The 18,683-nt window shown below is 36.6% G+C and overlaps 1 protein-coding gene across 1 annotated transcript; it reads right to left on the bottom strand.

Moving 5' to 3' along the window:
• Positions 1 to 10,811: 10,811 nt before the first annotated feature.
• On the bottom strand, positions 10,812 to 12,161 carry LOC113351462 (protein ALP1-like). The gene has a single exon (XM_026595441.1). The coding sequence runs from the start codon at positions 12,159 to 12,161 to the stop codon at positions 10,812 to 10,814; it is 1,350 nt and encodes a 449-aa protein (XP_026451226.1).
• Between the last annotated feature and the right edge of the window lie 6,522 nt (positions 12,162 to 18,683).

Here is an 18,683-nt window from a genome sequence, read left to right on the forward strand (position 1 = left end):
CCTTCGCGTGGAGATGTGGCTGGCACAACATACCATTGGAACATGTGGCATGGTTGGCGTGCTTTCACGTGAAGATGTGGCTGGCACGGCATGCCATTGCCACATGTGGCATGGTTGGCATGCCTTGGCACGGAGAGGTTGCACGGCATACCATTGGCATGCCTTGGCGTGGATATGTAGCTGGCACAGCATGCCATTGGCACATGTCGCATGGTTGGTATGCCTTGGCGTGGCGAACTTGGACGGTTGAGATATGCATCTCAGATGGAAGGGTGACCGTTTATTGTTGCAACCCTTAGTTTTGGCAGCCAGAGGCATGAAGGTGTGGTCGGCATGGCTTTGACGTGGCCAAGATAGGATTTTGGCATAGTTTAGGCACGACCAAAAACTAGGGTTTGGCATTAGTTTGGGCGCGACCAAAATTAGGGCTTGGCGTTGGGCCAAAGGTTACCACGCGTTAGTTGGCGACCTTGGACGGCTGAGATATGCATCTCAGATGGAAGGGTGGTCGTTGATCGTTGCAACCCTTCGTTTTGGCAGCCACCCGCATGTATCTGGGCCGGCATGGCTTTGGCATGGAGGCGTGGCCAAGCTAGGATTTTGGCATAGTTAGGCGCGGCCAAAAACTAGGGTTTCGGCATTAGTTTGGGCGCGGCCAAAGTTAGGGCTTGGCGTTGGGCCAAAGGTTACCACGCGTTAGCTGGCAACCTTGGACGGCTAAGATCTGCATCTCAGATGCAATGGTGGTCGTTGATCATTGAAACCCTTCGTTTTGTCAGCCAGCGGCATGAAGGCATGGCTTTGGCACGTTTTAGGAGTGACCAAGCTAGGATTTTGGCATAGTTAGGCGCGGCCAAAAATTAGGGTTTTGGCAAAATTAGGGCTTGGCGTTGGGCCAAAGGTTACCACGCGTTAGCTGGCGATATTGGACGGGTAAGATCTGCATCTCAGATGGAAGGGTGGTCATTGATCGTTGCAACCCTTTGTTTTGGCAGCCAGCGGCATGTAGTAGGGCCGGCATGGCTTTGGCATAAAGGCGTGGCTGGTATGGTTTTCCATTGGCACAGTGGCGCGGATGGCATGGTTGGCATGCCTTGGCGCGGAGACGTGGATGGCATGGTTTTCCATTGGCATGGTGACGCGGCTGGCATGGTTGGCATGCCTTGGCGCGGAGACGTGGCCGGCATGGTTTTCCATTGGCACGGTGGCGCAGCTGGCATGGTTGGCATGCCTTGGCGCGGAGACGTGGCTGGCATGGTTTGCCATTGGCACGGTGGCGCGGCTGGCATAGTTTGTATGCCTTGGCGCGGAGACGTGGATGGCATGGTTTTCCATTTGCACGGTGGCGCGGCTAGCATGGTTCGCATGCCTTGGCGCGGAGACGTGGCTGGCATGGTTTGCCGTTGGCACGGTGACGCGGCTGGCATGGTTGGCATGCCTTGGCGCGGAGACGTGGCTGACATGGTTTTCCATTGGCACGGTGGCGCGGCTGGCATGGTTGGCATGCCTTGGCGCGGAGACGTGGCTGGCATGGTTTGTCATTGGCACGGTAGTATGATAATTACGGTTTGGTATATATGAAGATGATTTCGGTCAATACTAAGGGTTCTGACGTGGAACATGACACATGTAAAAAAAAGGTACCCTGGTAATTCTTACGTAGCCATGTTGAATGATTCAATAAATGCGCTAGTGGTCGTAGTGACGTCATGTCAGATGTACGGTTTTTACGATTTTAACCCTAAGCTAAAAGCCACCATCAACACTATGATACAAACATTTTAGTGTATACTGGATTGTGTTGCACAATCATTGTACACTAACATGATTTCACAGCCAATTAGAAAATTGTATTTGGTCATCTCTGCAGATTTTCTCATTGTGGGCTGTTAGTCCTAAAAAGTTCGGTAGATTGAGCTTTTCAACTAAGAATGTTGGTATTGTACTTTCAATCACAGGATGTGCTCTAATTATCTATCAACAAATTCTATATCCAACATAGTTGAGAGGATTTTTGGTCACATTGAGATTACTTGTATTACCTCGGTACGGTCAGAAATTATTATATATCCAGAGCCAAATTATCATGATAGTTGACGTAATTTATATGCCTGATAAAAAAAGGTTTTGGCACCTTAATATTTTTTACTCGTTTATCTTTTGAAGGTTTTGACGATACCATTGCTAACAAGCTATCCCTTTATAGCCAAGCTTTCTGGATTGAACCTTTCCTTAGTGTTAAATTGCTCCTCTATATTGAAGAATGTATTTTCGGTAAGTATAAACAGACTCCAACACAACTTTTGGTTCGCTTATTTTAAATTTCCTCCCCTGCTAGTCGTTGCAACTTTTAAATCTCATGTCAATCAGAATGCAATTCTCACTAGATTATTCATTATTCAACACATTTTCGTGGTAAGTCCTTTTACTTTTCTCTCATATGTACTTTTTCTTGTTGTAATTATCTTTAACTTTTTCGAGTTGTCTAGCAGTATTTTAACAAAAGTTGGCATTTATATTGAATAAATTTTGTTTCCTCTTACCTAAAAACAAACAAACAAACAACCTCAACGCCAGAGAGGAGATGCAAATGGTATTGCAATGACTTCAATTTATCCATTCAAATAATTTGGTCTACCCGGAGGTGGCGCTTTGTACGTATCCAATTTAAATGGATTTTTTCATGCTATTTTTCCACAATTTAATGCACTGTTCATATAATACACAGTTTAATGAGAGTATTCCCAAACGTGCATTAAATTGTGCATTAAATTGTGAGAGTATTCCCAAACGTGGGTTCTTCAATATTGGAAAATAGTTTTAGAAAAATAAATAAAAAGGAAACAGTTTAGAACACAAATCGTTATCATCCAAAAGAAAACCTTTTTTTTTAATATCCTTATACTAGTTTTAAGGAGTGAGACTTATTTTTTTAAAATTTTACATTAGTGTCAAGTTTGGACGGCGAATCCTTTACCGTTTTTCATTTAGCTTCTTTATAAGTGAAACAAAATAATCAAATCCAACAAAAATTCGTGAAGATGGAACATCAACATATCTTGCACAGTTCCGCTTGTGCTTTTATCAACATCATAAGCGGCTTTCACTCCTGACATAATCGACATTGTATAATCTTCACAGTGCCCATATCTATTACTGATGTCAAAATCCAATTTAATAATTTTTTGCACGTGTTGTGACAGTTATCCATACCCCATATGGTGTGGAAGGATGACCAACAATTAATGCATATCTCTAGATAATAAAAATTAGTAATGTGCATTTACTAATTGGAGATTTTCTATGAGAGATTTCGAAAATATTGGACAAGCATTTATTGGAATTAGGAAAACCGAATTTGTGCATTCATTGCATATCTTGAGAATATTTTAGGTTTTGGAAATTCCTTAGTGTTGAAACATCCTTGGTCTATAAATACCTAAGTTTGCATTTCTAGCAACTATAAGAGACAGGCAAACTTCACTTCTTGTTGTTTCTGGTGGAGTCGTCTAATCGGAGACGAAAGTAACCTAATTAGGTGAAATCTCTTACGAATCGCTCGTTTAAAGACTTCTGTAGGATCAAGAAGCTCTACGAGTACTGTTGATGGGAAACTAGATATGCACTTTTATTAGTATCTGATTTAATTTGATTGACTAACTGTTGTCGAAACTTTGATTGCACCTAGTTTGTTTATTCTTGAAAATCTTCTCTTCTGATGTAAGATTCACTCAGACTAGATCAAAGTATCGACGTGATGTTTAGAACTTTTGTTAAATCTAAAGACATCTTGTGATAATCCGTTGTTAAGAGACTCTGTTCTGTGTGTGATTGATCACAAGAGATTCAAGTGGTGTTGTTCAGGTATTTGAAGGAAATAGAAGATCTGAACACGAAGAAGAATTCTTATTAGTTTTCGTATCTTGTGGATTTAGTGCACAAACCTTGATCGGTTGGTATCTAAATAGAATCACTTTATCTTTGATAGATTTGGTTGATTAGTTGTGTGAGATCGGCATTCTATATATTTCTCTTTGAGATCTTCATTGACTGAGTGCGAATCTAGACTTGACTATTTCGGTAGTTATTGTTTGGATTGATATAACTAGATAAAGTAGTTTATTAGGTTAAACATAAGATCCTTTATCAATAACTCATCATAATCTTGTAGAAAGATTGATTAGAGTGGTTACCAAACATATTCTTCCTTCGCTGTTTGGAATATGATCCCAAGGACTAGTTATTCACGTGCGTGACTCTAGAAGTCGAAGGCGCAGGGATATTGAGGGAACTATGTAGATAAAGGTAGTCTGCTTGGTCTCAACTATACGAAGTTGGTTTAGATTTTGTATAGAGGCTTAATTCTGAGAGTCTTCAAAACTGGACTAGGTCTGGGGTTTTTCTGCATTTGTGATTTCCTTGTTAACAAAATCTTGTTGTGCCATTTACTTTACTTTTTCGCATTATAATTGTTTTATTATAATTAAAGTAAATTGCACTTGTAAGTTAATTCCAAATCACTTGATATTGATCCTATAGTAAATTGGTTTCGGACCGTAACTATTACCAAGTGAATATCAAGTTGTCGTATTGTCTCGACTTTGTCCATAGACGATCACACTTGGTATCGGACTTATAGGTTGATGAATAAAATATTGTGGGGTATTTGGGTACCCTTATCTTTTCAGGGAGGACAACCATTATAGTGGCGCATCGTCTCAACACAATTAAGAAACTTGATTTCATTGCTTTTGTTGCGGATGGTAGGCTGGTCGAGCATGGTACCTATCATGAGCTGAAGAGTAAGCGAGGAGATTTCTTCAATATAGATAGTCTTCAAAAATGAGAATTGTGAAAATAAAAAAAAAAACTGGCGACCGATAACAAGGGCCCAACCAGGGTGGAACCAATGACCTCTTGATCTGCAGTCAACTGCTCTACCACCGAGCTATGGACCCTAGGTGGCTATTACCTTGCATATTTTTATCTAACATGAATTTTTTTTAAGAACATTCTTTATCTTATAATTTCAGCGGTGGACACTCTAGATCTCATCTAACTCTTTATCTCACACTTTTATTCTCATATTATCTCATACATTTGACATCATTTTTGTGAATCAAAATCAAATAATAACGGATTCGAAGCTAATCTTCTGGGATATGTTCCTCGTACAAAGCTTTACGTTCTTACCAAAAATAAGCATATTCCGTAATACGAAACCTCACCATCTATCAATCTTAATATCAATAGGAAAAAATTAGTTGGTTTTCAACGATTCATTTTCAAAGTTGTAAATGGTGGCGTTATATGTCTCAGAATGCACTCATTTTTGGTAGATATACCTTTGCAAGAGAAAGATATCTTCAAAATATTAGCTCCAAGTTTGATAACATTTGGTTTTTATTTGCAAGACGCGTGTTCAAAGATGCGTCATTAAATGAGATAAAGCTTCTTCTCATTCTTGTGTTGTGCGTTTACGACATGTTTGTCCAGAACATATTGCACCAACATGGTGCATCATGAAAGTGGTGTGCTGGCCAAGAGCGAAGTTGCACCACTATGGGAAATGTATATTAAGGGGGAATGCACCCTTTCCCCTAGTTGTAAATGTCAATAAGACATATACATATATATATATATATGAAAGAGGAGTTGGTTAAAGGTACATCAAGGGCGTACGCACCATTAATCTATAAATCTTATCATGTAGAGCATACATGATGTGAAAATATCATTATGCCTTCTTGCTAAACAAAGATTGTATCAAAATGATGACAAACGAAGGAAAGGTGAATTTTCATGGGTCGAGAGAACGCGTGATTCGGAACTAAGTGTCTCAATGATGCACACTCTTGTGCATCATTTGCAAATGAACCTTTGGCCAATACGGACTTGGATTTTCTTGGTTTTGGACTTGCAACACGTGTTGGCTTTAGTTTCTTTTCCCAACGATGATGGACTACAGTGCGCGCTCGTGTTTGATTCCTTCTAGGTATGGGGAAGGGTACCTAGGCAGTCGTAATAAGTTGCAAATTTAGTGATCCATCACTTTTCCGTTCAAATCATATTAATTGCGAGGTGAATGCGAAATTTTGTTACACGTATCACCAAGGCTTGGTAATGCGATGAAAGAGATAAGTGTTGCCATACTTAATGAGGTAGTTGCAGTCCGTTCTTTAGATGCGCATACTTCTTATCAAGCCATTCTATGTAGGCTTACACCAATTTAAAATTGAGCACTGACAAGAAAGGAAGCTAAACTGATATGTAAGTTAGGGTAGCTTGTATAAGCCACTTGAATCACAAGGATGATGCAAGGCAAGACATGTATGAGTTTGAATGATGCACCCTTTGCATGAGCAAGATCAGTGCATATTTTCAGCAATGCAGAAGCGAAGTAAGAAAGATGGAAATATGCTTGAAATGATCTATGTGCAATTTCAAGGAATTCCTTATACCTGGAGAGAACTCCTAAGTCAGTGGTGCATGCAAAATGCATCATTATTAGCCTTTATGGCCTTGCACCCTCCATAAGGCAAGGGTAAGTTTGAAATGGTATGGAAGTGTGTTTTATGCATCATACTTGTGAGGCATGTTTGGAAAGGAAAATTGACGTGTATATTCCTGGTGAGTTTTGAAGCTTTACGACCCGGTCATTGCATTACAAGTGGTGCATATGGGAGTTTCGGTATTCCAGACATTGTTCAGGGGCGTAATTTTCCGATCCGTCACAGTTGGCATCAGAGCAACTTCCGAGGTAACACTAGGGACTGTGCATTTTGAACTCATTAGTAAGTATATTGTAATGAGAATACAAAATTTTCCTTTAAAAGGAAATGATAAGATGGAAGAGTAGGTCATTGTTGTGCATGCTTATAAAAAGGTCGTAAATGTTATACCAGTTACTTTGGAATCGTGTTGACTTAGTCGAGTACTATGAGTTTGCCAGGAGGGATCAAATAATAAATCATGTTGATCATAAAATCTTAAAATGAGGTGGAATATATTGTTCATCGTTGAAAGATTTCCTACTAGGAGGGGTCAAATAATAAAGTAGTGAAAAGGAGATAGTGCCAAGTATACCATCAACTTTTTTGTTAGGACTTATAAGACAAAATATAATACAATTGCAAGTACACCAACGTAATGATCCTTGAAAAATATGTATATATGGTTTATCTTTGTTGTACCATCAGTAGTTTAGGTCAAAGTTCTGTGAACCTGATTGTGAATAATAACTCTTAGATGATCTCAAAAATCAATATCCTAGATTAACCTAATATGTATCATAAAAGTACACGAACCGAATTTCAACAAGAACAAGTCTTGTAATCTATATTTCAAGATACAAATTCTCAAGAACAAGTCTTATAGGTTTTATACAGTTTTAGTCAAAAAAATGTCTAGGTAGTACATCGAATCACTTGCTTTAATTTAGTTATATCAAACAAAAATATAATTCGAAAGTAAAAAGTAAAGCAAGTTACTGGGAAATTTTGTTAACAAGGAAAACCGCACTTGTAGAAAAATCTCGGGACCTCGTAAAGATTTGAACACTGAGTCGTATTAAACGTCTATAAAAACCAGCCTACTATCATACTTCGGACTACGATGCAGTTGAGACTGAATCCACCCTCTAAGTAATTCAGTTACAATCGATCTCCTTAGAATCTCACAAGGCTCTGCGTAATTGATTCCCTTAGCTAACGTCCTTTACAACCTAAGAGCATCTCCAACAGAAGGTGCAAATAATCCTACGTGGATTTATTATTTAGTCCTTTTATTTTGGGGGTCTACATATATCGTAAATTTAGGACATCAAACCTAAAAGACTATCTCCAACGGTTGAAGTTTTAATCCCTTGTATTTCATACGTGGATAATTTTAAAAAGAAGTTAAAATCCACGAACAAAAACTAAAATTTGAAAATTTAGAATCTACAACTTTAGAATTATGGAGGGAATATGCCCGCCAAGACAAAATTTCCCTCCAGAATTCCTAACTAAGAAATACATGATAAGATCGAAAATCTAAAATCATGGATAAAATACCCCATCAAAAGGAAATTCTGGTTAGAATTCCTAACCAACAAATATATGATAACATTGAGATTGATCTTTTATCTCCTATATAAACCCTAGGTTTCACAGAAGAAAAATACCAGAGCAGATAAAATTTCTTTTAGAAAAAAAAACACAAGCAAGTTTGTGTAAAAGCTTTGATCTAATATTTGTATGTCGCTCCACTTCTTTTCGTGTTTTTATCATGTTCATGTTTTGATTTTGTTTCCTTAAATATTTTTCTTCTTCCTTTTTTTTTTTAATCAATGGACCTAGAACTATGAATGTTTAAATGGTCGAGTATTTTGATTGTTGGTCTATGGTGTACTATCCATACTGCACTACATCAATGAGTTCTCTTTTTATGAGCATAACCTTTTTTACCTTTTTTCTTTACTATTGATGTTTGATGATAGCAATACTCTGATTGTTGGTCTATGGTTTTTTATCCCTATTGCACCACTTCAGTTGGTTCTCTTCTGATAAGAAAATCCTCTTTAAATCATGGTGTATGTTTTTGATAAGAAATAGTTTTCTAGGTGTTAAAATCACTATGTTTTTAGGTTGGATCATAAATATGATTACAAATGTATATTATATTTTGCGGAAGAAAAACATATATACGTGTGATGTAATCAGGAAAACGATCATTCCCTTGTATTCAAGCACGATTAGGAAGACTATTTAGTTTATTGCAGATTTCTGAAATTTAATTGCAATTGCCTAGTAACATGTTATGTAGTGATATAATTTTTTTGGTTTGTTATTAATGCCAAGATATCAAAATTAATTGTTTTATATGTAACTTATGTTTATTTATTTTTTATTTCCAGGTTGATTTACATATATTGCAATGGAGTTCGGAAATCAGAATGCAACCCAAGAACATCAGTCACAAAATCCTGATAACCATGTTACGGCTACATCTCCTAACCTAGAACACCAAATTCGTTTTGCATTCATGAATTCTATCCATATGAATACCTCACAACTCCTTCCTCATTTTTCCTTGCACCGCATGAACGCTCCACAACCACAACCATTGTATGTCTTATCCAACCAAGATGTGCCTAATCTTTATGGCATGAGTTCCCAAGGTTGTTTTACCACTACACCCAGTGCTTCGAAGCAGCCTGGTAGCAAAACAAAAAGGAAAGACAACCCACCAAACAAGAAAAAGCCTACGAGCCAACAAGGTAACCGCTGCAAATGGTCTACGGAAGAAGACATTGCTCTAACTAAAGCGTTTCTATATGTAACCCTGGATTCAATAGTAGGAAATGATCAAACAAGTGGAACCATGTGGCAACGTATTCTTGAGGCGTACAAAAATAATGTTACTGATTATGATAATCGCGGATGGAATAGCTTAAAGTGTCACTGGAAAACTATACAGGCGTCTGTTTCAACATTCCATGGATTTTACGAAGGTATAGAGAGAGCTCCCCCGAGTGGAAGTCAAACACATGATGTGGTACGTTTCTTTTAGTATCTAGTGTATCAAAATATTTTATTACTTTCTCTACAGTTATGAATATAAGTTTTTTTTTATTAAACTTAGAATATGTGTGCAGAGAAGAGAAGCAAAGATTTTGTATGATGGAATCGAAGGTTCGTCGTTCAAGTTCGAGCACTGCTGGGAAATTTTGAAATCGAGTCCAAAATGGTGTTCCCTACAACTGAGCAAACCATTGTCAAAGAAAGCAAAGATAAATGATAAGATCTCGGTTGATACAGTAGCAAACGAAGAGGAAAAGGGTCATGTTGGCGATCATGGAACTGAATACGATAATGATGATGACCGTCCGCTGAGAAGACAATCCAGCAAAGAAAATAAGAAGAGAATTAATGATCAAAAGGCTGTGGTAGATATGTTATGTAGCTTTCAAAGTACTCTTGAAAAACAGCACTGTGAGAGTCGTCAAAGTTTGGAGATTTGAGAAAGAATGTTAAGCAGGGATTTGGAGTTGAAGGAAAGATCTTGTAAGTTGAAAGAAGAAGCTGATCAAAGAAAAGCAAAGGTTGAAAATAGAAGAGAACAAGAACGTATTATGAACACATATATGAAAAACCTTCAACCTATCTTGCGGGCTGCCTATGAAAAGATGCAAAATCAGATTATGAAGGAGTGGGAAAAAGAAGGATTATTTGGTGATGGCTTGGGGAACTGATAGTGTTTTGTCTTAGTAGTCGTTTCTGTGAAACTAGTTTTTGAAGCTAGTTTTGAATAATCATCGATGAATTCGATAAGTACTTTATCTATTTTTTCTTTGTAGGAGTTTGTTTTTGTAGCAGTGCTAGAGGTTTAGTGTGTGTTTTCTCCAGTAGTAGAATAAATGAAATTCCTTTGTTTTTGAAAGCTTAAGTTTGATTTGATATGTCCTTTGTGTTGACTCTATCAGTAAAGGGAACTCCCAACATTTTAAAGTCCTAATACCAAGATAATACAAGTTTAGATTTGAACATACTAATCCGGACAATAATACAATGTGAAGTACTAAAAAAAAGAAACAAAAGTAAAAGTCTGAAAACTTAAAAGCAACAAGTTCATTCATAAGATGAGTCAAATTCAGAATACGATCCGGAATACATTCTTTCCAAAATATAAATCTAACAAAATTTATTCCAAAAGAAACCACCAAATTCTTTCATTCATAAATCTAACTAATGCATTAACTAATACGATCAAATAGTTATTTTTGTCCACTAATCAAGCGAGGCACCACTCTCACCACCTTCCGAAGGGGGCTACTCGTCTTCATATTTATCACACAAGTGATTAATGAGATCAGTTTTCAACATATTATGTGCCGTAGTGCTTCTTACTCGTTTCATTCTATACAGCATCCTCGAAACAAGAAAAGGATAGTCATGCTCCAAATTAACAGAAGGAACTTTGTCATCTGGAAGAGGCTCCCAAAGTTCTGGATCTATTCCTCGAAGCTGCTCATCTTCGATTATCATATTGTGCAAGATAATGCACGTCTTCATAATCTTTCCAAGATCTTTTTCTTTCCACATACGTGCTGGTCCTTTAACTATATGCCATCTGCTTTGCATGACTCCAAAAGCATGTTCCATGTCCTTTCTAACAGCTTCCTGTCTTTTTGTATACAAGTGTTCTCTTTCATTATTAGGATTAGAAATTGTCTGGATCAAAGTAGCATAATTTGGGTAAATACCATCAGAGAGATAGTATCCCATATTGTATTGATTGCCTCGAATCGTAAAACGACATGCAGGAGAAACTCCGTTAATGATGTCATCGAATAGAGGAGACCTATCGAGAACATTAATATCATTATTCGAACCTGACATTCCAAAGAATGCATGCCATATCCACAAACTCTGAGATGCCACAGCTTCTAAGATGAGAGTTGGGACTCTTTTGAACCCATTGGTGTGCGTACCATGCCAAGCCGTTGGAAAATTTGCCCAATGCCAGTGCATACAATCAAGACTTCCAATCATTCCGGGAAAGCCACGATTTTCACCTTCCTTCAGCAACATTGCAATATCAGTTTCAGTTGGTTTCCTTAGATATTTTTCTTCATAGATACCAATTATAGCATCGCAAAAACGCTTGAGACATTCAATTGCAGTGCTCTCGCCAATTCGAACATATTCATCAAGGTTATCAGCGGCGCAACCATATGCAAGCATTTTAACAGCTGCAACCATCTTTTTAAAGGACTTACTCCTTCCATTTTTAGCAGCATTAACCTTACGAGTGAAGTAATCATCATACTGACGAATATCATATAAGATACGAAGAAAAAGATTGATGTCCATCCTAAAACGACGTCGAAAATGATCAGCTGTGTACCTTGATTTTTCCCCTTTAAAGTAGTCATGAATAATAATCCTATGCCGAGGAATTCTATCGCGGTGAATGACACGCCTTCCAGGAACAGAGCCACCATGAGGTCTTTTAATGTCTATCATTGTTGTTGCGCATATGACCGGGACAAGTGTTACAAGTTTTCTAGTCATTCCATATGGGTTCAACATATCATCCTCGCTCATATCATCAAAATCTAACAACCGCTTTGTTAGGCAGGAATATTCCTCACTACTAATTGATGAAGTATCAGACATTCACATCTATCACACCTAGAAAACACATCTAAATCCGATTGTGAGAACATATATACATATGTAGTTCGGAAAATTGTAGTGCATAATCTAACATCTATTAAATTAGTAATCAATACGAAAACAATTTCCATGTAAAAATCTGTAGAGAAATTTAAGATCAGTAGTAAACGTGTAGACTGCCAAGAAAGATTTCTTATTTTCTTTTAATACCTAAGTTTATCTTCCCTTTACTAAATTTTTTAATATTTAATAGATTTCACATGAAAACCTTCCACTAATTAGTACAGCTGTACTTAAACTACAGTTGGTTGGTTTTCTAGTTTCGCATCAACTAAGTTGTAGATTGAAATCCAAAAACTGAACCTGTTTCGCACCTAGGGACATCTTCATATACTGGAAACATAAAAAATAAATAAATCAAATGAACCCTACCAAACCTTCAATTGGTTTTGTCTCTATTTCCACCTGACAGAACTACAATCATCCATTTATAATCAAATGACTGACAGTGTCAAGGTGTGACACTAGAAGAAAAAAAGTGTTTGGATTGTACAAGAACACCGATTTGTTTTAATCTGGAAAATTCTAAGTAATGGATGGCATGAAAATTTAAATTTCCCTGTTTCCGATTCTATTGATGCGAGGTTTTTATCGAAAATATAAATTTGCTACACTTCATTCAATAGATTTCTAAATGATATAATTGAAATCTCGAAATAGAAACACATGAATCATAAAATGTACCGATGGTTTGTTCAAAATCCTAGCTTTCTGTGCAAAACCCTAGCTTTCCCACAAGAAATAACGGTGATAACGGAGAAGAAAAAGAAGAACGGAGAAGAAAGAAGAAGAAACAAAATGGTTGGAGTTAACGAATTATTTTTATTCTTTACGAATTTTTAATCTGAAAAAAATAATTATTAAAAAAGAAAAAAACCGACGTGGAGGTGCTTCCGAAGGTGTAGTTAGCACTTTCTTTAAGACCTTTGTATTTATTTTGGCACCCTTCCTATTTCATAGGACCTACTGTTGGAGATGAGTTTTTTATAGATGGGGGTGTAAAATCCTATGTGTCATCTAAAAAAAATAATTTAACCTTCTGTTGGAGATGCTCTAAGAGTTGCTTCAACCTTAGTGAAGATTTTTGATACCAATCTGTCTCTAAAAAATAGGCCTATTTGATTTCCCCTTAGATTAAAGATAAAGGATTGGAAATCTGTTCACAATAGACAAAGCTAGAAAACCTCAGAATCCGGAATACTTACTCTCACTTAGATGAGAAGACTGGATCTTTTACCACCTATTAAGAAAAATTTCCAACTTACCACTTAAGAACAGTTTCCAGATATTTTATCTTGAGGTATCACAAAGTCTGATATGAAGAGAACTTTGTGATTTCTATATATCTTGCCTGAAAGATATTACGAGAACCTCGATAACAGAAAAGCAATATTAGGATAGACGAACTATGAAGGTAAATATAGTCGGACCTGGCTTAACGAATCCCCAAAGAAAAATCTTTCATCCGTAAACCCAATTATGTTTCTCAGAGGAAACCTGGGTTCATAGAGGACAACTCTAGCTATCAACTAGGGAAAAAAGTGTTAGGGATTGAATTTCCCAGTTTAAAGAGCATCTTTATTTATAGTTTATCAAAACTGAGGGTTCCTTAGCGCTCAAGTTAAGATAACCTGAGAATTAAGCAAACACTTTTCTGCTTAAATGAAACTCTAATTAGGATTTAACTAAAACATGTGAGAATTTATCTTTAAAATACAATGGAAGAATATATGCAGTATTCCGGCTACGGAATCGTGTATAATGAACATTCTGATTTGGCAAATATGCCTTTCAAACTATAATCAAGTTGATTTTCATTTAGACACTCAAGAATTTAATCATGATGCGCACACATAAGTGCTTTAGTGATCAATGAATCCTTGGAAGTGTTTAAAAGAGTCATAACAATGTTAAACATATTTGAAAAATAATTCTTTGAGTACCTGCTAAATTCTACTGGCACCGTCCATGAATTGGTCCTTGAACCGTAAGGATAAAGTTCATGAGTCAGGGAGCCACGGTTCTTGAACTGGGTTCGCCAACCCTACTCGGCTCGAGAACCCAGATGTACACTATTTGCGATCTGGTTTCTCGAACCATACTCGGCTTATGTACTCAGATGGGTACAGTTCCCCAACCTTAAGCCTTTTATACCAACACCTAAAATTTTGTTCACTCCGGTTCGTAAACTATTCCCAACTGAACTTGCGGTTTGCGAACTAGTTACCCAACCTTCCATGTATTTCTGAAATAAGATATCTATGGTTTGCAAACTGATTTTCCAACCTACCTTGAGCAAAAATATCATAAGTTCTGAATTTCTTTCTTATGATGTTTGAAACATTCCCAAACGATAAAATCACTTATATAGGCAATTTTCAATTGATCCACAAATTAATTCTCGAACAATAAATTGTTTTGTATTAATATTGTTAAGGACTTTTGAACATATATGCTTGAATCATATTTCGAGACTTTTAACAAGACAAACTTGACTCAAAACTTCTTCTTTGTAAATATACTAGAATTCATACGACATAGTCTCAACAGATAATAGTAAAATAATGAGTAAAATAAAATGGTTCATTCTTCATGTATCTGATAAAAGAAGTTCTCCAAATGTCTTCGTCAATCTTTAGTCTTCGAGGGTGATGTCTGATACTCAACTACCAAATTCTAACCTAGTCCGAGACTTAACTTAGTAGAATAGAAATCAAGAAATAGCTTTGATCATCTAACACTGACAACAAGCTTGAGATAGAAAACTTGTGGTTTCAACCGAGCATTGCTCTAACAAGCTGAATATGATGAAACCATACGGGTGTTTGTTTTCTAGTTATTGGGTCAAACCTTCTTTCCTAACTCAACCAGTATTTCTCACGTTGGTTTCTTAGAAGCATTAATCGGGAGTCTGCAATTTTAACAGAAACATACTATGGCCTCGATACGACATACATAGGCGAAGCAAACTTCACTGGTTTATACCTAAATTTTGCTTTTTTAAATTGAGTAATTTTATGAACAAAAACATGGTCAAATAATAAATTATGAAAAAAAATTCCAGCATTGGCGGGATACCTAATATGTGCCGGTTAAACATCTCTTAAAGATGACACCCAAAGAGTTACAATAATGGACATGTATTACAAGAGAAACTGTGATAAGAACACTGGTGACGACCAAAATCTTTTCATTTTTGATCAAAGATGTCAACAAATGACAAGGAGCTCCCAAAATGTTGTTATATCCTTACAACAGTTTTACTGAGTTTAGGGATCCTCGGGTATAAGGTATTTTTTATTATCACTACAAATAGTTATTTTTTTCAACCCGGTATTGTATGGAGGTGTTTGGTATATGGATAAAGACTACTTTTCCAATTTCAGAGTACTTTTATAAAGGCGGTTAACCCCATAAGACTCAAGTCTCTTGATCATATTTTGATAGGTTGCGACGAAAGCCAAAGAAAAGATATGGAAAAAACATTGAAATGAGTATTACTGAAGCAGAGTATAATGGTACCAGAGAGTTTCGGATCCGAAATTGCAGTTTACAATATGTACATCCATTGGTTTGATATGCTAGCGTTAGCTTGTCTTGGTTGTAATAAATCTACCATTCCTAGCCAACCGCCTCAAGAAGAACCATTCTCATTCATCAAATATGCATCAATTAAATTGGGAGTTTCCAAGTATAACTTCATAAGGGAGAGCCAACCACGATGCCAATAGTTCCAACATCTATACAACGTACTTATCGTTATTACAATATAGATGTCATTAGAAACCAGTTAAAAGCTAGATTTTAACAATGTGTGGTTGATAAGTCAAAAAATGGCGTTTTGCAGATGGTGATGGTTTCGAAAATGGTAGGTGGATACCACACTATTTCGATTGAATCCAAGTTTAAGTCCATATGCTCGTGCAAATTACGGCAATGCTTCTAGTCACAATAAGTTTTGGCACGAGAATGAGGGAGATGTACAAGTGACAGATACTGAAATACGAATCGTGTTTGTGACACAACCTCAAGTGATTTAACCAAACCCTAAATACTTTTCTATATAATTCCCGACCTAGATTTAGAATGAAGGTTATCTTCCTGCTGCACCGCAACTAGCCTCTTATACGTCTCTACCAACCTCTCCTGGTTTACAACCAACCTCTTTTCCTTTTCAACAATACAAAGATATACGGATATTCTCAAATTTATTGGCAAGTGGAAAATTTCTCGGGTCTTGGACCCTGGAATCACAATGATGATCAAAATTAGAAGACTTGTGACTTTTATTTTTGCCATTTAATGTAATTTTAGTTTTAGTTAGTTAAAAATATTTATTTTGGTTGAAATCAAATTACATATGATATAAAGAATTACATTTACTTCTTCTTAGAAATGACCATACTAATTAACCTCTAAATTTATAACTCAATTGACATCTTCATTGAGATGTACTTGGTGGAAAAACATCCAACAAATATAGGTTGAATTTGTCCAATACCTTAAGGATTTCTAAACAACCTTCGAAACGAAAAATCTTCCTTTTCCATCTTTACCATTCTTCTACAAATCTTCATACCTACTCAACATCAGTTTCACATCACTCTTTATACATCGACTTGCATGGTTAAACTACAAATTCATTTACTTTTTTTTCTAATTGTCTTAAAATGAAATTGTAAATCACATATAGCACGATGTCTCGGGTAATGGGCATGACTGCAAAATGTTTCGCAAATACCCTGCTAGAAATTCACACTTGGTGTTTGTGTTGCAGAAAGCTAAGTTTGTAACGTATAGTTTCTGCAAATAGGTAAATCTTTTTCTTGAGTTCACTGAACACGATGAACTAACAAGGGCCCAGACATTTGTCAAAAAAATGAAACTGGAAGAGATTTATTTGATATTTAAGGTCTGGAGAGGTGTAATTTGATATGATGTGAAAAACTAGTATTACGGATAACCGAAAGAGAGTCAACGGATTTAGCAGTTTGATGTACCCATTAAGCTGCTAATATTTGGTTGCATGGCTGGGATAGAGACACCAACGGTTGTACTTAGACCGCACGACACATGTTAGGTCGCTGACGTTTTCTGTTCATCCTCGCGGCGTTAGAATAGATGTGCATCTCGTATTAGACCACAACGATCAAACCGTCAAATTTATTGGTTTCGCCCATCTGTCGTTTTTCGTGTTTGCCTACTCCACAATGGAAGCAAAACGGGCGGACAAAAGAATTTTTTTAAGGGCGATCATAAAAAAAGAGTACTAGGACGGTAGAACTATTCAAGTTCACTTCTTTAATTTAAAATGTTAATACAATAATACCACTCGATAATTTAAAATGTTAATACAGTAATACCTGCTAATTGTCCAAATTCACCTTCTCGTAATAATTAGAATTGTTTGTGTGAAAGTAATTCCTTCAAAGAAAATATCAGCTTAGCAAATATATCCATCTCTTACATACTGATTCACGTCGGGTTAAAAGTATAATCCGGCGGTGAAGAATAAAAACTTGCTTCTCTCGTGTACGCCTCCACAGTCCAAAAATCCAACGCCAAATTTTTGTATTGGTAAAAAGGGCCCAACCGTCAAATTTATTGGTTTCGCCCGTCTCTTGTTAGACCACAACGATCAAACCGTCAAATTTATTGGTTTCGCCCATCTGCTGTTTTTCGTGTTTGCCTACTCCACAATGGAAGCAAAACGGGCGGATCAAAGAATTTTTTTAAGGGCGATCATAAAAAAAGAATACTAGGACGGTAGAACTATTCAAGTTCACTTCTTTAATTTAAAATGTTAATACAATAATACCACTCAATAATTTAAAATGTTAATACAGTAATACCTGCTAATTGTCCAAATTCACCTTCTCATAATAATTAGAATTGTTTGTGTGAAAGTAATTCCTTCAAACAAAATATCATCTTAGCAAATATAGCCATCTCTTACATACTGATTCACGTCGGGTTAAAAGTATAATCCGACGGTGAAGAATAAAAACTTGCTTCTCTCGTGTACGCCTCCACAGTCCAAAAATCCAACGTCAAATATTTTTTATTGGTAAAAAGGGCCCAACCGTCAAATTTATTGGTTTCGCCCATCTGTTGTTTTTCGTGTTTGCCTACTCCACAATGGAAGCAAAACGGGCGGATCAAAGAATTTTTTTAAGGGCGATCATAAAAAAAGAGTACTAGGACGGTAGAACTATTCAAGTTCCCTTCTTTAATTTAAAATGTTAATACAATAATACCACTCGATAATTTAAAATGTTAATACAGTAATACCTGCTAATTGTCCAAATTCACCTTCTCATAATAATTAGAATTGTTTGTGTGAAAGTAATTCCTTCAAACAAAATATCAGCTTAGCAAATATAGCCATCTCTTACATACTGATTCACGTCGGGTTAAAAGTATAATCCGACGGTGAAGAATAAAAACTTGTTTCTCTCGTGT

This window comes from Papaver somniferum, chromosome 2, assembly GCF_003573695.1.
Source record: "Papaver somniferum cultivar HN1 chromosome 2, ASM357369v1, whole genome shotgun sequence".
Taxonomy (NCBI): Eukaryota; Viridiplantae; Streptophyta; class Magnoliopsida; order Ranunculales; family Papaveraceae; genus Papaver; species Papaver somniferum.